Raw genomic sequence first — 24,569 nt, 5'->3', positions numbered from 1 at the left:
AGAATTAAGTCTGCCATTAAAAAATTAGAATTTAAGTAATAAAAAAGGAAGTTTTAAAAATTTATTTAACAAATTTGAAAAGCTCAAGTAACTCCTGCATTCCCCACTACAAAATAGAAAGGAGGCTGCAGTTTGAAAGAAAGCAGCAAAAATTCCAGCAGCATTGCAAGTCTTAGGATGTCTAGGGTATACAAACTGAACAAAACAATGAGTTATTTCAACTGTAGGAATAAAACTTTAAGGAAACATATAGTTTAATACATCTGGAATTAATGCACCATCTTCACTTGTTAATAAAAAGTGAAGTTTGGTCCAAACCACAAAAAAGATTACATGTCCCAATTTATTAGCATTATCGTCTCCAGCTGCATAGAAATTACACGGGGTTTGTTTGCTTTACCACTAAACAGTTCCACCGTTTGTGTGGAGGAAAAAGTAGAATTGATGAAAGGGGTGGTAGATTTTACAGCTTCTTCAACAGGCTTCATGTCAAAGATGTCCAGATGAGGTGGAGAACCAACACAACCATTTGAGGACGAGAAAGGACCTTTCAGATGCAGAAGTGAAGGAAAGAATACAAAGGACAAATAATGGAAAAGAAAAGCAGTCTGAAATGATTGAATATGAGAATCTCTAGACAAAGTCAAACTGTAAACCTTCCACCTAGTGAGCAGCCCATTACAGGTACAAATTCTTAGTTACGATAAAAATCCTAACAGCTCACTCTATTCAGGGAAAATAATTCTGATATTGCCATCGCATGGGAGGGGGAGAATGACAGAACATTTATCAATCAAAAAAGTTAAATATTACATTTTTGGCTTCAAGAATCTACCTTTTAAATAGCACACAAGGGCATCAATTCCACCTGTTAAAATACCAACACTTAGGCCTTATTTCAACATTTAAGACATTTCTTTGACACCTATCCTGACTATTCTTTAGAAGGATGGATGAGGGTACAGAGAATGCTGTGCCCAGGGAACAGCAGCTTTGTTGTAAGAACTCTGAAGTCACCAACACCTTTTAAATGAAAAGGATATTAAACATTACTAATGGAATGGAAACACTAGTCCAGCATATTTTCAGTTACATCTGCTTAGTTTACATTTCCCAGCATTTTTAAAGTTTGATTTTTAGTTACAGTTCATCTACCTGTCTCCTTTATTGAATAGCTCCTTCATTCCATCTACTGCATATTGACACTACTGCTATGTGTTAAACAAAACTAACTTCTCTGTAACAGTTTGCCAGAGCTTTCAGAGAACTTACTGTATATTCTGTCAAGGATAGAAGTGTTTGAATGCAAAGTAATTAAGGTTTAAGATATAGATTCAATGAAGTATGACTCTGTATTTTATTCTTGTATTCCAAGAATTCACCCATCATTTAGACATTGTATCAGCTCACCTCCCCAAGCACTGCTTGCTGATGTTGATATAGCTGGAGTACTCTGCACAGTTGGAACAAATGCAGGCTGAAGATCAAAAAGATCACTAGAAAGGTTGGGCATGCTGAATAAGAAAACAGAGAAACATGAAGATACATAATAGGCGTTGTATTCTTGTGTTATACGAACACTCATACCAATCTCACTTCCTCTTGTTCACTACCAGCCCATCAATAATAGTAGTACAAAACAAAACTAGTAATTAAGCACTTCTTGACTGATACCAAAATTCCTGTGAACACAACAGCAAAAGGTTATTATTGAAAAGTCCTTGAGAAGTAGCTAGGACCAGTGCTTTGCAGTTGATTGCAGAGCTACAGGACAATGCAGTAATTTCTGCTTGCTTCAGAAAGCAAAGTCTCTCTCACCTATTTGTTGTGGGTGCTGGTACTGCAAAGAAGTCAACAGCTACAGTGGTATTCACACTCTTTCCTGATAAGGTGCTTGGAGATGCTGATGTGGAAGTGGAATTTGATACTACAGAAATCTCTCTTAATCGCTGCTCCTGAAAGATGAGATACACAGTTTGCATTTTAGTTTAATTAATTTATTAACCCCTCAGTCCTGAAAACCCCTTTTGCAAGAAGAAATTTTAATTATGGTCTTAATAAATAAAACAGTCTTCTGTAATGTCCTGAAAGCAGAAAGATGATTGAAATTAAGAGTATTTATTTTAACAAAACCTTTTTAAGTCAATGTGGTACTTGATTTCAGTAATTATTTTTTCAAATTACTTGTAACTGCTTAGATGTAAAACACTTCTAGTCAAGCTATATATTCTAGGCTGCCTTGGTCGTCACTTAGAGAAACAGGTCAACAGACCTTTGTTCAGGAACACCCATCTCCTTCTGCTGTTATGATCTCTTTATAGTTCAATTCAGATGTTCAGAAATCAGACTGAGAATGTGTATCCTAACAATATCCATATGGTGTTGCTTCTATTTAGCAAAATAAAAGTCTAGTTTACCTTTTTAACTTTAGGTTTACATACTTTGTTACTTCTAGATATGCCCACTGCATTTATACAGCACAGGTCAAAGCACAGGTGTATGTTTTACACTGCTTACATTCCTCAAGTAAAACACTGAATGAGCTTGTAAGCTTCCCCACCCCCCAAATGAAAATCTGTATCAACCAATTTAATTATTCAGTTACAGCAGCTACAAGTCCTACTATAGTAGAAGTGGGACAGTAAAGAGGGAGACATCTGGTCCAACTCCTGAAAACAAAAAAAGCCAACCCCACCCAAACCCCCCCGAACAAGTAACATTACAACGCTTGCTGAAAGTAAGTGAAACAGTTCAGCAGTAGGCAGCAAGGCACGCTAAGACTGTAGTCTAATAGCAAAATACCTGCTTCACACTGATTTAAAAAGTATGCCTTACACCAAGTAGAGAATCTTCCCAATAAACCTCTATAATCCCAAAGATGAAACTCAACTCTGCATTACCATCAAATTTTACTTTCACACTCCAAATAGTTTTAAGGTTCTCAGTGTGGCCTCCAGATGACATGAGCAGAGTTGCTACGTTGGTTTGGTGGGTCTAGAGATGTTAAAGCAACACAAGAAAAATTTCCAACTGCCCCACTTCCATGTGCCTGGGACATGACAGAACCACAGATTCAGCTTTCAGCAAGAGAAGCACCTTGCCTCATTCAAGATTTTATACTATGTTCTCAGGAAACAGTGTTATAAAGGGGTTAAAAGGACCTGAAAGGCCAGGATTCAGGCCTTGAGAGGGATGTTACCAAGGACTACTCAACAAGTACCAATGAGCAAAGGAAAGTGCATTAAGGAATCCAGAGAATACGCTAAATAATACATTTGAAAGAAAATCAAAGTCCATAAATTATACCTAAATACATATAATTTCAAACAGTTTTTCAAATTAAATCACAAATTAATTTTAATAAATAAGAGCAGTTAAACATGGGCAGAACTATAGCATACATTCTCGTTATCAACAACATGACTGAAAAATCACAATAAAGCCATAATCTATACGTGATGGGGAAAAATAATTCCCTCCTACCAATAATCAGTCTTACAATAGCAATGCTGTATGTTCAGCTGCTGAGACATAACCTAGAATTGTTGTATACTCATTCTGTGAATCCTTGAGATAAATAAAAGTCTCTTGTAAGGAAGAAAATAAATTATTTGTATCAGCTGCGTGCTATTCAGATCACACTCCAGGTAGAAGGGTCACCCAATACTGGCAGCCATCACACGTGCATCTCACAGAACCATGCCTTGCCCTCTCAAGATGAGAGTTCCCGCACCATACACTATTTTAAGCCAATCTTGGTTATCACCTATATCTAGTTAAAGAAAAAAACCCCAAAACTCTGAATACAAACTTGTAAAACATAGTACCTTAAGTGCCTGCAGTCTAGCTTGTTCTTCCTCCAATGCTTGCTGCTTTTCCTTCTCATCCATCCTGCTAAGTGACATTCCTGTATTGGCAAGTGTAGAAACAGCACTGGAAAGGGCACTAGCTCTAAAAACGGTAATAATTAATAAGTTTCATTAAGATAAACCATCAGGTATACATCACTCAGTTCAATCATCAAGGGCCTTATCTAGTTGTGTATCATTCCCTCTTCACTCCAGTCTTCCCTTACTCTCTGGCAGAGAAAAGCAGACACCCCAATAATGATGAGTTTGGTGAATAAGCGGCGTAACAATACAGGATTACTCCTTCAGGCTTCAGTAAGTATGAACTGGAAAGTGCAGAATGTACACATTGTCTTTTTTCTTCAAGGTCATATAAACTAGACTGGAATTCTATTCCGTTCAAGTAGCATGAGGACAGAAAGCATGTTTGTATGTATTATACATATAACAGTTAACAAAGCAGTGAAGTTATTCTCTACATAGTATACTTTTTTGCAGAATACTATGGCAGTGAACTCTCAGGTACTTGCAAATAAAATAAAAATCTGAAGAGCAAGGTAACAACTCAAGAATGTAGCTTACACTGATACATTTAAGAAGATTTATCAAGTTTTTGTGGTAGAATGCGTACACCAAAAGAGATCCCTCACTCTTCAGTCAGAAGTACTGTTCATATATAGATACTGTACTTGACAGAAAGAATAACATAATTCCTGCTAGCACAAAGCACCTGAAAAGGGACTAAAGAACTTCCATAAGCAGATTAAGATAAATTCACAGTCTGAAAAAATAAAGATAAATACCATTCTATCTTGTGTAGAAAAAGCCTTAAAATCCAAATACCTTAGAAGTCTAATTCAATTAATTACAATTGAAATTAATTCAAGTGATTAGTATTAGTATTAGGAAAAGAAGCCAAAGGACTTCAACCAAGAAAAAGCTAAAAAGAACTGAGTCTCATCTCAGCGGTTTAATAAAGCATAATAAGAAAAGTCTGTCAGAGACACAGGCAGACATACCTAGATTTGACTGAGCTATTACTCACTAGACTCTTCATTTATACTTCTAGGAAGATACGTTTGGAAGAAAATAAAATTCAAGAGAATGCCAAATGACTGAATCCTGAAAATTCTTAGTATGAAGATAACAAATCCTAAGCATAAGTATTGTTATAATTCATTGGGTGCTCACCTGCTGGCAGCGGAGACTTCTTTTGTTTTCTTTCCCTCCACAGAAGCCAAATGCTGTTCCAGTGCTTCAAGCAAGCTGCTGGGTGCCTGAAGTCAAAGTATTTATAAAACAGCGCTTCTAGACAACACGTCATAGTTTAGTACACAGATTAGTTTCCTCACCTACTAAAACCAAACTGCACACACCAATAATTGTGCTTTTGGGTTTTGCTGCCATCCTGCACACTGATTCAGTCTACGCAGTTGTGGTTCTTTAAAAGGATTGGCACCAGAGCCATAAAGTAAGGATTCCCCCAGAGTAGGTCTGCTTCTGTGTACACAAACTGCGTTCTTGCTTTTGGCAACAGCATTTGCTATGTTAAGATTAATCCAATCATCACAGATGATTAAGCAGCACTCCCTTAAACTTACAGAAGTACCAAAATGAAGCCTTTGCGTTTGTGATCCCCTTTCCCCCATAACAATGAAAAGCCAATCACTTTCCCTTCAAAAATTTACAAAGGCTTGCATTAGGAACACTTGACTACAACAGGATGTTAGGTTTGATAAAAATGCAATCAAATTGCAGCTGATCCCAACAACACTACTGCAGAGTGAGTAGCTATTCAACACATGACCACACAATAAACCAACTCAATTACTCCAAAGCCTTTGGTAGCCTGACTCATTAGAAACTAGCAACATCACTTCAAATGAAGTTGTCTTTTGGTGAATCTCATGCCCCCCGCCCCCCCCCGACAAGCGTTACCTGTGAGAAGTTTTGAAACATTAAGCTGTTATTAAAGCAATGAAGAAGATGCCAATAAACAGGCTTCTCACCACCTAAATCTAGCAGTAAGTCAGGTACTAAACACCTCAGCTAAAAGCTGACAACCTCAGTGACTTTTAGGCAACCAATACTCATAAGCTTACCAAGACTTTTGAGAGCCAAGCCATGACATTACTCAGCACCCAAGACAAAGATTTTAACTGGCCGTCAACAGAAAAGAGCAATTTTAAAACATACAGAACTAAAGCACACCAGAGCTGCTTTGGTCCCTCCAGAGAACAAGAAGTAAGTGCCAATCACAACCTGTTTTCTTTCTACCACGTAATTGTATCCATACAGAAATATTTCTTCCATACCAAAGGGAACAGCTTCATAGCTCAGAATAAATTCTAACCTCATATGGATTACACAGTCTTAGTAAGAAGCAAGATTTCTCCAAATCACCCTATAAAAACAACCACCATTGAGCAAAATAATTAGGCTGGCACTTTTGGAAGAGTTCACTGCCTGGCTATTCTAGCCACACCGCTCTTGTGGCTTTTGACTACATAGCCCATACTCGATAAAACAAGTGAAACAAATCCTACTGCAGATGCAGATGAAGGGAATAGACATCCAAAGTTTTAATCTACTTGCCAGCTCAGTCCTCCTCACCTGGCAGGCTTTCAGAGACATTAAGCCTCTCTTACCACTTGTGAACTTGCACTGGGTACAACAGATTTGATGGGTACGGTTTAGAAGAGAAACCAGCTTGCCCTTGCTAGCCCTTCTGTACCAAAAGCTACACCAAAGTATTTCCTGAAAGAGGAAAAATACTAATCACACAAGGCTTTGGCAAGCTCCCCTCTGAAATACTGAACACAATTCTTGCCTCCCACATTCAGCAGAGGCCAGTTCAAGCTACAAGAGATGCAAAGAAAAGCAATTAGAATAATCCTATAAAACTGCTTGTCTTAAAGTTAAGCCTGAGTTGATGTTTCTTTCTATAAATAGAGCTAGGTAAGCTAAGACAGTGTAGTTACCTCAACAACTGGTCATGAGTAAATTTAGTGTTCAAACTAGACAGCTAAAACCCAAGGGGGAACATCCTGAAATACCTTTCTGGAAAGTTATGGGGGGGGGGGGGAACCCCACAAAAACAAAAAACCAAACCCCACAAACCACCAAATAACCCCATACATTTACCTTCCAGGAGGAACAGTAGTTTGCAAAATGCTTTGCATGACACAGCTAGATAGATAACCTTAATAGAAGAGGACTATACCCTAATCCCAGAAAGTGTTTCCTCATTGGCCTTTTTTGTGGTTTGGGGTTTTTTTGTTTAAGGCCACTCTAAAAACTTAACTGTATGGAAAAAGCATATTCTATACTTACTGTTTCGAAAACCTGCTAAACAACCCCCTCAACCATAAAACCAAACCAGTGACTTCTCTGAACTTTCTCAGTGCTGCAGACATCCAACAAAACATCAGAATGAAACTGAGTGAACAGATCTTAGCAGTTTCATGTCAGAAAAGACATCTGAGCTAATTTAGACATTATGACTTGAAAAAAACCATTATTTTATGACTCAGCCTCCCTTCCCCCACCCAAAGACATCTGACAGACTGACATCCATACAGAGGAAAATGACCCAGTTACATTCATGAAATTCTTTCTGTTTATAGCTGTAACTGTAAGCAATACCACTGTGGAACAGGGCACCTACAAAGTAAAATATTTTTTTAATAGGAACTGGCAAAAGGGGCAGTAGCGTGAATGTTAGAATCAAGGAAGAAAAATGGTTATACAGCAGCAGTAATAATAAACCCCTAAAAAACATAAAATCATTGTTGTCAGGATCAGTTTAAGGAAACTCTGAAATGAGCATAGCACAGAGGGAATATATACCAGAGATGTAACCAAAGTATGGGGGTGGGGGGACGAAGGACACCCAATCATGGTAAACCAGAATAGAAAGAAAAGACATGATCCTGTTAGAACTTATTTCAGAAACATAAGCACACTGAAAATTAAATTTTTGTGAAGGCCTAGTATTAAGAAATTTTGGCAAATTTTTTTAATGTGACACTAAATGGATGTACAATTATACAACTCTTACTAAACACCATGAAATTTACTATGGAAGCGAAATGCTTAACAGTGGCACCAAAATGGCCAAGATACACAGGGTGCGGACACCTACCACCACAGCTCAGAGAGTTGCCTTTCACAGCCAAGTGCACTTATAACAAAATAGCTGAGCTATGAGAAAAACATGTTGTGAGAACAGCAGATATAAAGGGTTTTGCTCATTGAAAGTTTCAGATACAGAAAGCAGCAAAACGATGAAGTTAAATAATCTCTCTCAGCAAATAAAACAAACCCTGCTTTGAGGAGTCTTATAATGACCCAATTAACCAGACAAGTGCACACAAGCCCAGTGAAGTATAACTTTAGACTTGAGTATATTTGATTAGCATAATACAGACCAGCTGAATACTGCAGTACTAATCAAAAGAGAGTAAGATGCTAAGATCAAACACCAATAGAAAACTTCAAACTACTCATTACCTGCTCTTACCCTGCTCATTAGTGTCACAGTTCTTTCCTACCACAAAGGCCTAGAAGTTCTTACAGGGGTTAATACTAATTTCCTAGGAGCAAATATTAGACATCTGTACTTTGAAACATGTATGATTTCAATTGGAAATCATACTGTAAGCAGTAACAAACAACACTGATGATGGAAGTTTATGGTTTAGATTTTTAAAAATTAAAAATATTAAAAAGACACTGATGACATTCAGGCTTCAGAGTAGATATATTTTTGCATGATTAATCCATGAAAGTTAGCATCATAAAGGTAGTATAAGACCTCATGCGACTGTTCAGAGTTTACACATTAGATTTCAAATGTTTCACACTGACTTCACTTTAACAGCTCGAGTACTGTAGACCGCTAAGGCACTTCAGTTACTGCCCGAGTCTGACAGACTGCCATTTATTCTACCCACCAGGTTACTCTGTGCTACAGAAAGAATGACAAATACCCCTGTCCTGTTGGCTTGGTTCTATGTTAGAAATACAACATCCCTATTGACTGAAGAAACTTGCAAATAACAACTTTGTGCACTTCTGTGGACTGTCAGTGTTTCCTGTTCTTAAGCCCAAATTCTTTCTCACCTCCTTTCTGCCCCTCAGTTTATCCTCACTAGAAGGTGTTCCCCTGCATTCCACCTTTTAGACTAAAATTTTCCAGTGCACATCCTGTATTGTGCATGTCCTTTGTATTACTCAGTAATATCAAAGCCAGCGTTAAGTGCTAACATAGAAACATCTATTCAGATCTCAGGGGAAAGAAAAAAATTTTGACTGAACTAACTGTAATCTTTAAGTGTGTTGGAAGACATCAAGTTACACTGAAATGGAAAGTTTTCTTCAGGGCATGGCAAGATGCTCGTGGCTTACCTCTGTGATAAAAACCAGAAGTTCTTGAAAAGTATTTTCTGTGAGTTTTATTGCTTTAAACAATCAAAAAATCTTATGAAGAACTGCAAAGTACTAAGTGCATTTAAAGCGTGGGAAAGTCACCACACATTTCCCGTATATAAATACATAGAAGAGAATACATTCTCAAGATGAATTATTACTATGATACACAAACCATTTAAAATGTCAAGAACAAAATAATTGGGTTAATCAATATGATATTTTACACTGACCTGAGTAAGATCTGGAATGTCACCGTGATCAATTCCAACTTGCTGGGTTTACAAAAAAAAGAAGAAAAAAAAGTGAATTACTACATGCAGTGGCAGCACAAATAAAAAACAGTGATGTCTGCATGTTACATGAAGACTAACATATTAAAAAAGGGATATTCATAACTTTCTGAACTGGTACAAGTTTCACTAGGAATACACCTTAGAAATCCCAAGTGCGTTGAATTACATCTCAAAGCAAACCCAGCTTTTAATTCAGCCTAACTTTCATGTAGAAAAGCTTACTGGGAGCATTAGAAACAAACCCACATCGCTTACTGGAACTACTTCTCCATTTTTAGCAGTTACAGTAAAGGAGAGCACTGTAAACAGGCTGTAACATTCAGTTCATACATTTTGGACCATTCATTAAATTTATAACAAAACTTCAGAAACTTTACTACATTGTCTGGCTAATAAGAAGGATACCCAAAAGTCTCACTTCATGTTAATAAACATATACAATCATTAAAATACCTAACCTGTACAATACTTCCTTGTATAGCAAAGTTAAGCAAACATTCACCTGTTTGTGACGCTGTTTTTATGAATGCAGACTACTGTACCAGTATAGACAGCTGAATTATATCCTTTCTGTAAATGTAGATTTATTTACCTCTGCTACTTTGAGGAATTCTGACAATTTGGTCATTGTGGCTAGAAATTTTTTGTAAATATCCAAGCCTTCTTTGCACTGGTTCTTCTTCATATCAAAATATCTTTCTGAGGATGCAAATAAAATTCTTGTAAGATTAACACCCTCCCAGCAAAAAGCTGACATGGTATTCTACAAGCTAATTCAAGACAAGCTTCAGGGAAAGAACAGACAAGAGTAACTCAAAGCTATGCAGATTTTTAAATTTACATGAACACTTGACACCTTTTGTAGTAAGTCGACGAAGAAAAATAGCATTTTTTTTCCTATTTCAGTATATTAGAATATAATGCAAAGCTTTATTAAGCATAGACATGAATCACCAATTGTTAAATTAGCTATTATGATTTTTTTCAAGAAGTCAGCTTATTAGCTGGCAATGAGACATATTTTATCATTTGAAAATATTCCTGGTATATATTTACATTTTTAGACACTGTATCAATACATTTTGATGTTTGTAAATGGGCTCAATATCTAAAAGACACCAGAACAGCTCCTGAAGTGGTACATATACTGAACTGACCTATCAAAAGGATTATCAACAACATCCTTCACTTTTTATGGTCTTGCCTTATATATTTATAGATATTTCACTGAGTAAAAACTAATGGATTAACAGAACAAACTGATCAGCAGTTTTCATTCAGAAATTTGCTTGAATAGTCATTATAAGGCTTTGCTAAGAGCTTATCACTCTTGCACAAAAAAACCCTACATGTCATCTGCTAGGCTCATGTAGATTCAGGTACCAGGTAAAGGTGAACAGTCAAGCCATAAAAAGTATGGGAAACCAGAAGTCAGTCATACAGAGACTAAACCAAATACTCAAAATACCAGGTATCTCACTAATACTTGTACAGTACAATTGCAAAGATTATCCACTGCACATTTATGGTATCTTTTTTTTATTCTCACCAGTCTCCCTCTCGTTTCAATTTCTGTCTCAAGATGTATTTTTCTAGGTAAAGTGTATGTTTAAGCCTATGCTAGTTGGCTTAAAGTGAACTTAACTGAAAGTAAGACAGGCTTAATTTAATGATAACAAAGCAGAGAATTTATTAGGAAACTGCAGTCAGAACTTGTCTGTATTCTTTAGTTCTCTCAATATCTTTCACAAAAGTTCAAAAGCAAAAAAAATTCTCACATACCTAAAAGATTAACAATCCCCTCATTGTATGCTGCAAAAAGTCTAATGGAATCTTTAAAGAGGAGCATAAAGGCAGCATTTATAACACCGTTTGTTAGTTCATTTGGATTTGCCTGTGTAGAGAGCAAGGAAAAAGTAAATTAGTATTTAACAGAATAATGAAACTCGCACCTCAAAACGAGAGCGCTACCTGACACTGAGCTTACAGTACTTACATCAAAATCAAGGAGTGCATCAAGCTGGTTCTGTATGATTGGAAGGGTTTTCAGCAGCTTTTCAGCATTCATGGTTCTCATCACTCCATCTATCCTACAGAGTAGAGGACACATTTACAAGTTACCAAGAAAACTCAACATATTACTCTGTTTCAACAATACTATGTTGCTTCACAGGGCCAAAAGGAATAGCAATCTATGATAAGGTCAAGAACAACTGGCATTTCCCTCCCCCCAGAGTATGAAAGACCAAATAAATGAAGCAGTAACAGTCTTACCCTCTTTTCATTTTGGTGAAGTCAACTGCTACAAGTCTATATGAAAGTGCTTTTTCATTCAAGTATCTGCTATATCGCCTAATGAAGGTAGACATATCATAGCCTAGAAGTTAAGCATTCTCAAGTTAGACATTCTGAAGGGGTACAGTCTCTTTTGTTTTCAAGAACTATTCTCCTACTAGCCCATTTTGTATCAACTGGCATAAAAAGCTCTTCATAGGCACTTTCCAAAGTCACGAGATTCACTATTTTTCACCTTGAGATGTAATGTTACACTTTCTTCCTAACCACCTGAGATCAGCAAAGCATTCATTGCAATTATTAGAATAAACATATTAAAATATTAGGCAAGAACCAAGCAGCTGTTATTAAGATGTTCTTGAAATTAGACTAAAAATGTATTCCTCGTAAAATGCTGGAGGCTTTGGTAACTTATCTGCAATGCCTCAAAAACCACATAAAGACCAAAAAATGTTCTCTACCATTGGCAAGTAATTAAAAGACTACTCAAAGATTTGAAGGAGTTCTCAATATACAGCATATTCTAGCCACCATTCCGTGCACCTTCACAGTAAATATGTACTCCTGAGACACTAAAATGCACTAAATGCACTAAAATGCAACAGCAAGAATAGATTGTTGTGCTAATATTCATCAGGCTTATTATCTTAACATCAGTCAGTGTTAAGAATTCACTTTTTTAAATTCACAGCTGCGTATGCATTATACATACGTTACAGAAATTTCTCGCACCCAGCTAGGCAACTCAAAATCTCACTTTCCTTGTGTCTACATTCTTGGTTGGACATCCTTTGGTGTCTTGTGCAATTTAAGTCACAATACCCTTTCACTTAAATGTCATTTGTCTCCTAGAGCACACAACAGGCATTATCACAAAGCAAAAAATCAGTACAGTTATTTCCTTCGGTGAAAGAGCCTTACCCTGCATGGCACTTTTGTCCAGGTAGTTATTTAAATTGAACAAAGTGTTTCGGGATGCAAGATACTGGATAAAGCGCTGTTGGTGAAGAAAAAGTTGAGAATATCATTGTTGTGACAGTCAAAACATTTAAGCATATTACGAGAAAACTACACTTACCATGTAACCGTTTCTAAATAACTTCTATCAAGAACAGAAATCAGTCAAAAGGGAAAAATTTAAAGCAAAACTTGAAGCCGCTGATTAACAAAGCCTCTGAAATCCAATATTCTATTTGGCAAAATCATAAATTTAAACTAGAAAAAAAAGACATCACTGTCCATGAATAAGAGATTAACAATCCTAAAGAAAGCTGCTTAGGTTAACTTTGTTAGTTTAGAACAGACAAGCTGGAAAACACAAAAATACCACTTGCATTATCCAAGCTCCCAAGGTTTGCATAGATCTACTGGTGCTGTAGAAGTGGGAAGCAGGCTTAGTTAGAAAGTTTAGAAGTAATTTGTAACAATAATGCTTCTGGAACTGTGGTGAGCAGCAGCACTATATACGTATATAAAATGTAGTGAACTGACTAAATAAAATTTAAGTTTTGACAAATAATAGCTGGCTCCATAAATAACACAAGAGACAAACACATCCAGATAGCAAGTTAGTTCTAAAAGTTTCTCTGCCACTGTTCCACACAGACTCCTGTGATTGCGATGTATTGACTTTTTGTTTCTTTGTATGTGTTTTAGTCCATAAAAGAGGATTGTGATCAGTATGGTTTAAGGGACTTGTTAAAACTTCGATCTGAATCCTTCTGCTGCCACAGCACCCCTCATGGTGGAAATCCACCTGCCTGCCCAGTTTGGACTACCATGCTCTGCAAAACTTAGCATTTTTTTCAGTCAGGCTCAGTACAGCACCTGCTCTTTGGGAACTGTAATGAAGGCTTAGCACAGCAACAAGAAAATTCTTCTCACAATTGCTATTTAAACTGAAAGCAGTACTTTCACCTTTCAAGGGGCCCAAATGATTCCCCAACTTGTCACGTACCACCTCATCAGTAACTCCATATGTGTTCTCAGCCTATAGCTACGGAGTTCACACAAGTCTACAACACGCAGCTTGCCTACCAACAGCTCTGGCACTGTATTAACTTCTTATTCTGCTTTCCAGTCGATTTATCTGGTCTTTGTACATCTTAGTACTGCATTCAAAGAGATACAGAAGAAGAAAAACAGTTGGAACACGATCAGGAACAGAACAGTGATATTCGAAAGGTGTCTATACATATTTCAAAATTAGCTACTGTTCTGAATCTTGTTTTAAAAGGGCCAAGGCTAACTCTCACTCTCCAGATACAGGGGTCTTGCACTGCACAACGTACAGGTGAGAGGAGTTCATCACAAAACACAGGCAGTTAGGTTGAACAAGAAACTGCAAGATGGCTGATTGCTCAGACAACATTTTGACTTTGTTAGATTTACTTGTACTTAAAACAGAAGTCCAACACGTGGTAATTTTTTCTGTTTAAGAAAAAGGCCTCTTTTAATGTATTAGAAGAGTGAGAAGTACACTTGTGTTGCACCTGAAATTACAGAACTAGTGGGCCAGACACATTCTATCAGCAGATACAAAGTAACCTGAAATTTTTCAAGTTTCAAATGCACCCATTCAAAGCTGAGGAGCAATTTAGGTACAGACATAGAAACTCAACTCTTCTACCACTACAAAACGCTGTATGGGCAAAGATACCGACTGGTAGCCCACAACTCTAGGTTTTGATTTTTTTTCTATGGTTCAGTTGTCTTTTTTTTTTTTCTTGCAAGTTTCAGTGTGTAGATATGAACTGTATTGGAAGAGAGAATGAAATATACAAACTGACTTACACCATCCAGTTTAGCTTTATACTTGGAATAAGCAGTGAATTCTACTTCATATTATCCTCTAATTTCAGCCTATTATCTGTTGAAACTACAATTTAAGCACATAAATAACTTGGGGAAGTGTTAACAAAGAGCACACTATGTTTTACAAGTAATTTCAATTAAGTTCACAGAGCTTTGGAGAGAGGAGGCAACACTAAGTTTTCAGAGCAGTTTAATGGCTGGAAGCAGTACCTTTAAGAATTATCATCTCAATGTTACCAGTAGTCAACAGTCATTTATTAGGAAAATGACTACACACAAGTTCAGGACTAAACTGTCACCTGACCAAGACAAAGTTTAGTTTTTAAGAGAAGGACCATGTAAGAGAAGCTACATTTCTAATGCAATGTTATTGCCTGGGAAGCTTTTCATGAACAGTGATGAAATAATTTAAGTGAACTAAACGCAATAGAAACCTCTTTTGGAGGAATGTTAATGGCAACAACATATGAAGATTTAGCCCATTAGATGATTATTTGTAAGATGAAATATTCTAGCCACCATATTCCTCCCCCCATTAGTAAGTATTCTTATCTGTTAATGAGTTGGCTGCACATTTATGGAGTGGTAACAAGACTTTTGCTGTGCTCTTACTGATAAGTACTAGCCTAATGAAGTAAAGCCCATCAGAAGTTTTTCAAGCCTTTATTCTAGAAAGGTCACTCATTATTCCCTCACAGCCCAACCCAGATACCTGCAGGTAAATTGCAAACACTGATATATTTTGGTATTGAAACAATGAAGGAGTAGTTTATTCTCTGGAGAAGTACTTTACAGTCATCAGCAGAGGAAAAACAAAGACCTTTGAAAAACTGAAGTACGTAACTAATGCCTCATAGATTGAGATAACTTTTTTAAAATGCTGTCAAGGAGGCTTTAACAGAACTAATCATGTCTTACCTCATTTCCATACATCATGAGGTGGTGTGTTGTAATTAGAGCTTTGAACACTACAACCCAGCTACTGTTTGCAGTTCTCTCAAAGAGTGTGTCCGCCAACTGTGGAATATTCACATTCATTTCATTTGTGCACTGTATTAGATCTAAATTAAAGAGAAAAAAATCAAAGTATTACAATGAGTTATACACTCAGAGAAGATCATCACGTTATTTTGTGTTTTTACATTGAGAATTCATACTGGAAGCATTACCTTCAGTTCTTTGTTTAAAAAATAACTAAGCAATTTTACATTCCTTGCATTCTACTGAAAGACTCCAATTGTGAACTTTATAGAATTATTGAAATGCCTTTGGAGTCCAAATATCTCATCAATAAATAACCTGCTCCACTAGAAACTCTATGCCCAAATTATGGTCCGGAAGCCAGTATAGACCTTCTGGATGCCCAGTGCCTGAAGTCACTCAGTCTAACAAAAAAGACCAACAAAAAATGAAAACCATAGAAACAAGGAAAAGCTAAGACTTCTATACCTCATGAGATCAACAGGCAGCAAGTATCCTGCAACTCTGATTTAAGCCCAAGTACTGACACACATGACAGCAAATGAGATGCTACAAACCTGTAACAAGCCTCTTTTCTGTAAGAATTAAGAGCAATAATTTGCATCTACACACTTTTGCACTTAACTAAAATAACCTAATTGCCAATGTACTGAGTATTTTGCGGTGGATCATAGCTGGTCTCAGGCTTTAGTATATATATAAAAAAAACTCTTTGTGTTCAAGACTGATTATAAACTCAGCAGTAGAACATTAACTTGGGAGTTCAAGTCTCTGTCTCAGTATTGGTACAAAACCAGAACAGGTCACAGCAGATAACATGGGGAAAAAAGCCTGCCTGGGAATTCTGGTGAAGGCACTTGCTGAGAAGAGAGCAAAGAACTGAATCCAGGACTATTCTAAACCCCTCAAGACATGCACATGAGACATTTACTGTCTCACTGAGCTAAATTTGATTCAGGTGTGATCAAAGTACACCTTAAGGACTGGGCAAGGCACGTAAAACAAACATTAGTTTGAAAAGCTTCCTTTGTGGCCTCTTATTTAAGCCAAGCCTGTGAGCAGCCTGTTGGCTGCAGAGCAGCATTGCTGCTTATGTGGTTTGTCTGTGTAAGTACTCGAAGCAGGGTAGGTGCTCGGGAGGCTGGGCAACAACTCAACACCGAGCTGTCAGCTCCGCTGAAACGGCCAACTTACTTGTCTTATTAGCAGCACACAGAGGCCAGACTGCACCATCGTACACCATTTAAACATGGACTTAGAGATCATACAATGATAGTTTTGGACAAAACGCTTCATAGAAATATTGCATTTTGAATTTCTCTGTTCCAGTGAACATAAAATATTACTAATGTAATTTAATTATAGACCTGTTTATTAAGAATATAAAGTCCTTTGGTTAAGGAGCACTGTTTGGAATAATTTAATAACCAGAGTAATTTTAACAGAGTAGAGTTTCAGATAGTGTCTTGCCAAGGTAGAAAGCTATAAAATGCAAATTCTAATAAGCTACTAATTTCATTCTGATGTCAAACATTTCCAAATACATACAAACCATGCAAGTTGAGATGAAAATTTTCATCCTTATTGGTAACACAAAAACGCTGAAATAACTTCACAAAAAGAAGAGCCCTGAAAATAAGTTTTAAGCAAGCTATGCATCAAAACCTTACTGTTTAGTAGTATTAAAATATTTCAATATTTACAAATATTATCAAAAAAACCAAGTTATTTGATAGACACTGCCCACCACTCATGGCCGTAATATCGTCAGATGTTGTGTCAAATTAAGAAGTACTTTAAAATTTCTGGAAGTCCAAACAGCCCATAGACAATTATTGCCTCATATAATGAGAAGTCCCAATTCCAGAATTTTTACACGAACATAACTTGAATTTTAATCCACGATCCTCACCTCCTGAACGAGAACTTGTTATAAACTGATTGGATTAGGAAGACTTATTTGCCTTAATGTGTTTTGAGAGAATTACTTAGAAATGTCATAAGCAAGCATTATAAAGACGCTGCTGTTACATCTTGCTCAGTATTTCTCATATAACTGATGTGTCTGTAACCAGTACAGAAACATTACAGAACTGTTACAACTCCCATTCACTGTTTATAAAAACCAACTAAACAAGAAAACAACACAAAACCCCCACAAACTCTATACAGAGAAATGCCTACAACATTACTACTAGGTAACAGTTGAAGAAATTCCATTGATCTGCTGAGGTCAAAGACCGCACAGCCAGCCTACTGAAAACAGTATTTCTGCACAAAGTCCTTTTTCTTCACATGACCACTGAGCAAGTCACATTTTTTCATTGAAGGTTGTAAGCAGCACATTAAGAGCGTTTATTAAATAACAGATGAAACTGGGAAGGAAGATACAAGTTAAAAACAAAACCCTTCCTGCTCTCAAGTCAAATCAGCCAAGCTACATTCATTCATATTTTGCCAGCACTCTCCACAGAGATTTCAATCTTGTCACCTTCCCTTAAGCTAAGGTCTACCAGCAGATGTTCCAGTAATCCCTAAACTGATGCTGAATACCTGGGAGATTCCCTCCATATATTTGTGTCTAAGACTGATATAAAATGTGTTCTTATAGTGCTGCTCAGGCACATGACAGGAATTCTACTGTGAGCAACTACATCAAAAGCTGTAACTGATCACCTCTCCTTAAGCCACGTACGTACACATTAAAAAATCAGCCAACCACACAACATTACTTTGGATTATCATGCCATCATAAAGGTTTACTACCACAAAAGCTATCCAGATGCCTACTTTCAGAAGGGAGCAACTGCCCTCTGCTTTGATACACAAGACTAAAAAGTCTTTTGTCAAGTGACAGTAACAGCGGGGAAGTTGATAGACCTCTGGTACATTTGAGAAGCTCATTACATTACTGTTTCATTCCACAAGTGTTGTTCTGTGTGACTGAGAAGCGCAGGTTCAGGAATTCTGTAAAAGTACTGGTAAGGTTTGCCACATTATGCTACTTGCTTCTATAAGATGTGAGCCTGACCATTTTAAAAGCAACCATAACGAAATATTTCACATAGGTAGGGCTACTCAGTCTAATTCTAGCTGTGCTTGAGATTAGAGGACCGGAGTGAACTGCCAGTCCCACGCACTTCAGACACGTGCTGAAGACAACAGATACTGGCTCCCCTGAAGAAAATTTTTATTGAGGACACTTAGCACAACTGTGGTCTTTGGTTTCAAAACCTCCTTGAATGCACAAACACATAAGCCACAGTTGCCAGTACTGAAGAACACATGCTTAAGCAAATGAAGCTTTGCTAAAATACCAAAATAAGAATGAATAGTGGAAAAAAATAAAACCCCATCTCAGTGCATTTTATAGGCCAAAACTGGACTTCCCTAAGAGTGCATTGCAAAAACATGAGTTTAAAAAGACCCTTTAATAAGGCTACTCAAAGCAATTTTTTTATTATTACTTTACAGCTAGTAATAAAAGAGCTAGTATCACTTCAATTCTAGCAATTGAGATACAAAAAAAAAAAGCAAGTGTCATTTCTCTAATATGATTCTTCTAAGTTTGCAATAGGAATATCTACATAGAAACAACCGTATGGATCTGTTACAGCTGGCAGCAAAGGAGGAAAAGGCTATTAACACCACAAACCTGGAAGTATAAAGGAACATATGCACCTGAGAGACTGACAGCTGGGCAACTGTAATATGGATATTGGTAGCAAAAACTGGAATAAAATGTGTAAGGCAAGTGATGTTCATTTTCTTATCGTACTACTTCTATAAACACTTTACAACTGAAAGCATTTTGCCAATTACCCAGAGGAATCATTTCAAGTGCAAGTGAAACTGTGGTGCTATTTCTAGAATGGAATTTAGAAACATGTTAACATCACACTGGAAAGAAAAAGAAGAAAAAAAAAAAAAAAAAGACAACCAAAAACCAAACCCAAAACACAAACAGCTTTAAACCAGAAGAGTATCATAGGGGTTTTCAAGCAGTCTGGAAAAGCTGAGGAAATCTTACTGCCTAGTAGAATACTGAGAATTTCTCTTCCACAGCTCATCTGAAGTACTAGCACATCATCTATAAAACCATACAACTTTTCAGAGAACTGCAATCATAAATACAGATATTAAAAAAAAAAAAAGTTTTGGAAAATTCTCATCCAGACACCAGCAAAAACTGACATGCTTTTCAACTTTCAAGTAAGAAGAAAGCCATCATTTTCTTGATTCGGGAATATCTCTCTCAAGAGAACTGTAAATACATAAGTTAAAGACAACCATAATTGTTTAATATTCCCATAATTCTTCCATTTTGTCACAGGACTGAAACTGCCCTAAGACAGATATAAGAATTAAAACCACTATCCTTAATCCCGACAGTCTTGAAAAAAGAATTAAATTTTCTTGTTGTATCATAAACTAGAGATTACAAAAACCTAAAACAGAAGAGCCACTTCAGCAAACTTTCTCAATGTAGCCTAAGGAATGCAACAATTCTTGCTGGAAGACCTAATTAAAAGATAGCACTTGCCTGATACAAATGTTTTTATGTCGACCTGCTCTCATAGTGCAGATTTGATAGCAATCTTCAAGTTTCATTTATATCATAGCTAAATCTAAACTTACAGTTACTTTACCAGAAGCAAAACATTCAGCTACTCTGTCCCACTCCCCCACTAAACAAGGATACATGATGGCCCATAACGTTTTTTAAAAAGCTTTAAGCAAAAGCCACACTTATAAATTCCAACATTAACTTTTTTTTTTCCAAGTTAAATTTCCTCAATTACTGTATTGAAAAGCTTCACAGATTACTAAAGAGCCTCAAATTAAAGACAACCACCTTACTGCCTGTAGAAAAGTTCAAGAGTACTTCTTTGTACTGTATTGCAACTTACCTATCTCTGCAAGAACAACACTACATCAATATTCACCTGACAGTCATGAGCTTTAACTGCCAAAAGTAAGAATGGGCTGATACAAAAACCACCCAAAACTGTGACAGTCACAATGTGATATTATTGGCAAAAATTAAAGTTTGTGATTATTTGGTGGAAATCCAAACTTTCTTCTAAAGCAAAAGACTTCAGAGCCTAATTCTGGTACATAATACAGTTTTACAGTACCTGAATTATCACTTCTTACAAGATTTCCAAAGACTGTATACATATAGGAGTTTTGAGTTTTGATGAGTAACATTTACTGCTTCCCCAGCACCACCCCCAAGGGGGCTGTATACAAGTTGAACAGGAGTTGCTCTTTCCTTTATTACAGTGTTCATTTAAAAAGTTTAAGATGCAATTAATACAGGCATTTCTATTTTTCTAAATTTTGGTCTACACACAAGTCTACTCTTCCAGTCACCAACTTGGCTACAGCTTTAATTTATTCGGTTTTGTTATGGTTTTTCAGAGGTTAGCCAAGAGATGTGTCACCAAAAGCATAATCTAGCCCCACTCCACTGCAACCCAAACTCAGAAGGCTGAGTGGAAGAGAGAGGACGCACACTGGGGAAGAAAAGACAAGACCTTCAGGTGCTCCCCTACAAGGAAAGATCAGCCTCTGTATAACATTTTATGTTATTCTGAAATAATACAAAATACCACAGAAATAGATTTACTGACTTATTTAGGACACTGTGACCTACTTTAAAAGGAAAAAAACCCCAAGTATTCCCATTGATATTGCTTAGGTTTTGGGTTTTTTTGTGGGTTGGTTTTTTTCTTTTGTTTTGTTGGAGGGTGTGTGTGTTTCACTCTTCAAGTTAGTAGCCAGACAAAACCCAAGACTCTTAACTACTAGCTTACACACTGCATGTGTAACATCTTCCTGTAAAAACCCATACTGCAATATTGTAGCTTTTCTTGCTGAGGAAACTTGGCAATAAGGAGGTTTTAAGAATTAATCCGAATAGAATGCGCACACTGATACTCCTCCACAATCCCCAATACAACTACAGCAACTCTCAAAAACATGTTCTTGGTGAAGCCGTTTCTTGAGCAGCGATTACAAGTAATACCAGATGGTGTAGCATTTTGAATGACACACACGTAGCAACCAAGGTACAACTATCATTAAATCCAAGCTATGTTTTCCTTCATAATTTACTTAAATTGGAAAGTACTTGCACTGTATCTTTGAAAATACATTGTGTAATTTTTCCAGAGATTACAGTATTTGAACTAGTATCTTACCCACTTACATATAATACAAGTAATTGTTGCATACAGGTGAAAAAATAAGAAGTGCCACGCAAAGGCTTGCAGATGGTTGAAAAGCAGCACCTGGGTATGCTCAATGGAGAATGATCATCAGGATTTTTTTTTAACCCCTCACAGATATATTTGTGGCACCATATTTCACATCTTTTTTTTTCTCCCTACCCCACCAAAGCATTCCTCTATTTCAGATACCAGGTCAGCACAAGCTTTTTGTTTGTCTTGCCCAAAGTCTGAGAAAGTGGATTACACCAAAACACATAACTCATCTGACAGAGCAGGGGACCTTCAAGAGACTGACAGCTCTGAACAGGTTTGTATGAAAAGGTATTCAAAGGAATTTGATAGTCAAAAGGCAATCTCAGTTTATGCTATTCTCAAGAGGTTTTCCAGGTTTCCATTTTCTTATTTTGTGATGGTAACTTAAAGCAGATGACATTATTTTAAGGATATTGTCAAACAACATCCTTCGTCTTTTAAGCTTCAGAAGCTTTCAAACTATTGAGCAAACTGTCACCACTTTCTGGCTTCCTGTTATGTTGCCATTTCTGGACTCAAGGGTTACCTCACCAAGTTGTTCTACCACAGGCAGAACACAAGACAAGATAAAAAAGGTAACTTTAAAAAGGTATCTTTAAAAAAAAGAAATTTTCCATTACCCAGTTTTAAGGCTTTTGTTTTCAACACAGTCTGCAATATTCACTACCGTAGCTGGATTCCACTCATTCAGATCAATAACAAATGAGAGATCTATTTGGTTGGCTTTAACTATTTCATCCACATCAGAAGCCCTCACACAACTCTGTATTAACAGATGAGTGACATGGCATCAGAGAGCCAAACTACCATCAAATACAACCAAGTATGCTGCTTCTGAGAGCTTGAACAGCAGAGTCCTCTTAGCACCATCAACTTGAACAAGTCCTGCAGAACTACCAGCCTGCTCTACTGACTTTGAAGAAACCAGCATATAGCTTTGTGTCTTCTTTCCTCTTCCTAATGGAAACACACACACACTTCGGTTGTAACTGATGGTGAGCAGGTACGCTGCACAACGTACAAGGTTTGAAGCACTCAACACACTTAAGAGCACTCAAACAGTAACTTCAACTGCTATCCAGTCACCAAAACCTGAAGCAAAGCAACACCACCGATACTTTTGTAGCTTATCAAGGATAGCTTTCTGCATGTTTTGGTATACAGAAAGCAGTTGTAACATATTAAGGGTAAATATATCAGTGGCAACATAATCTCATTCTGGAGAGGTGCAGTGGTCCACCTTCGCCATTCCCTTTCCCTCACTTCACGTCTTTTTACCTCATTTCAAGAGCCTTAAGATAGAAATCTACGGTATTTCGGGAAGCGTTAGAAACACTGAGACGTCTGCAGCTCACCAGATGCACATAAGGACGGAAAAGTGCTGAAAAACTTACCTCCTCACCCACACCCGTGCCACCACACCGTGTAACCCACCCTTTCCCCAGCTGCGGATTAACAAGCGCCGCTGTACCCAGAGGCAGGAGCTAAGCGGCTCTCGCGGGGAAGGGTCCACCGGCTGGGATATTCCCCTTTCCCGGGCGCACAGGGTGCTACAAGGCTCGCTCCCTCCACGTGTAACACAAGTTTTGCAGAGCACGCCGCTCCGGTTCGCCCAGCTCTACGGGGCACCCCCCGCCCCCAGCCCCGGCTCCCCGGGGCGAGCGACCGCGCAGGGCTCCGGCCTCTTCGCCGCGCAGGGGAGCGCGGCCGCCCCGGCTGCCCGAGCCGCTGCCCGGCGGGGCACGGCGCGCCCGCCCCGGCCCCCCGCCGCGGGGCGCAGGCCGCAGGCGGCCCCCGCGGGGTCCTACTCACAGTCCAGGTGCTTCTTCTTGGGGCCCATCACCTCGTGGGTCGTCGCCTTGCAGACAGCCTTGGCGACGGCCGAACCGGTGACACTGTGCTGCGCCGCCGTGATGCGGTCGGTGATCGACTGTCCCGACATCGTCGGCGCGGCCCTGGCGGCGGCTTCCCCCGCGGACCCGCCGCGGCGGGCGGCAAGGCCGGGGGCCGAGCGCAGCCTCCCCAGGGGAAGGACGCCGGTAGCTCCCTCCGCTCCGCCGGGGGCGACCGGGGGAGTACTCGCCGGGCTCCGCCTCGCCGGCTCCCCTCGACCGCCGCCGCGACGCGGGGGGCCCTGCCCGCTGCTCTGCGGGGCGGCGGCCGCGAACCCCTCTGCTGCTGGCCGCGCCCGGCCCCGCTCCGCTCTGCCGCCTCCCGCAGCCTGCGCTTCGGCTTTCCCTTTCACATTTACCCTCCCAGACAAAATGGCGGCGGCCGCGGCGGCAGCGGCGTCAGGTGACCGCGCGCCCGCCCCGCTCCGGAGGGTCGAGGCGGCGCCGTGCGGCGCGTGCTGCCGGCCCCGGGCGGGGGCGCGCGCCCTGTGGCGGGAAAGCCGCGCTCGCGCCGCCCGCGTGCCCCGGGGGCTCCCTGCGCCACGGGCGACATCCCTGAGGCGGCGGGGGGCCGGGGGCGGCCGCCTGCCCTCCCGCCGGGCCGTCAGGTGCCCCCGCTGCCCGTGGGAACCAACCCCCCCCGGCCACGCAGAGGGCTGTGCCACACGGCCCCGGCCCCTTCCTCCGGCAGTGGTTTGGGCAGATTTCCATGAAAAAAAAAGGCAAAAACTTGTGGTAAAAATA

The 24,569-nt window shown here is 38.9% G+C and overlaps 1 protein-coding gene across 7 annotated transcripts in view; it reads right to left on the bottom strand.

Annotated features, from left to right (window-relative positions):
- LOC308054046 (phosphatidylinositol-binding clathrin assembly protein-like) overlaps positions 1–24,238 on the bottom strand; it is a 30,180-nt gene extending 5,942 nt beyond the window's left edge. For 2 of the 7 annotated variants that reach the window (XM_080366206.1, XM_080366207.1), the window contains exons 1-13: positions 23,746–24,230; positions 15,602–15,744; positions 12,791–12,866; positions 11,849–11,951; positions 11,571–11,664; positions 11,357–11,468; positions 10,167–10,273; positions 9,512–9,553; positions 5,040–5,125; positions 3,828–3,951; positions 1,819–1,955; positions 1,411–1,514; positions 401–547 (exon numbers count right to left, since the gene is read on the bottom strand). In XM_080366206.1, coding sequence (XP_080222332.1) covers positions 401–547; positions 1,411–1,514; positions 1,819–1,955; positions 3,828–3,951; positions 5,040–5,125; positions 9,512–9,553; positions 10,167–10,273; positions 11,357–11,468; positions 11,571–11,664; positions 11,849–11,951; positions 12,791–12,866; positions 15,602–15,744; positions 23,746–23,875 — 1,405 coding nt within the window. In that variant the 5' untranslated portion in view covers positions 23,876–24,230. Of the gene's footprint in view, positions 1–400; positions 548–1,410; positions 1,515–1,818; positions 1,956–3,827; positions 3,952–5,039; positions 5,126–9,511; positions 9,554–10,166; positions 10,274–11,356; positions 11,469–11,570; positions 11,665–11,848; positions 11,952–12,790; positions 12,867–15,601; positions 15,745–23,745 lie in introns of all 7 variants that reach the window. The other 5 variants (XM_080366210.1, XM_080366211.1, XM_080366205.1 and 2 more) reach the window with 5 other exon arrangements.
- Between the last annotated feature and the right edge of the window lie 331 nt (positions 24,239–24,569).

Source organism: Falco punctatus, assembly GCF_963210335.1.
Source record: "Falco punctatus genome assembly, chromosome: 15".
Taxonomy (NCBI): domain Eukaryota; kingdom Metazoa; phylum Chordata; class Aves; order Falconiformes; family Falconidae; genus Falco; species Falco punctatus.
Note: the sequence above shows the minus strand (reverse complement) of the source record. Positions and strands in the feature narration are given on the sequence as shown.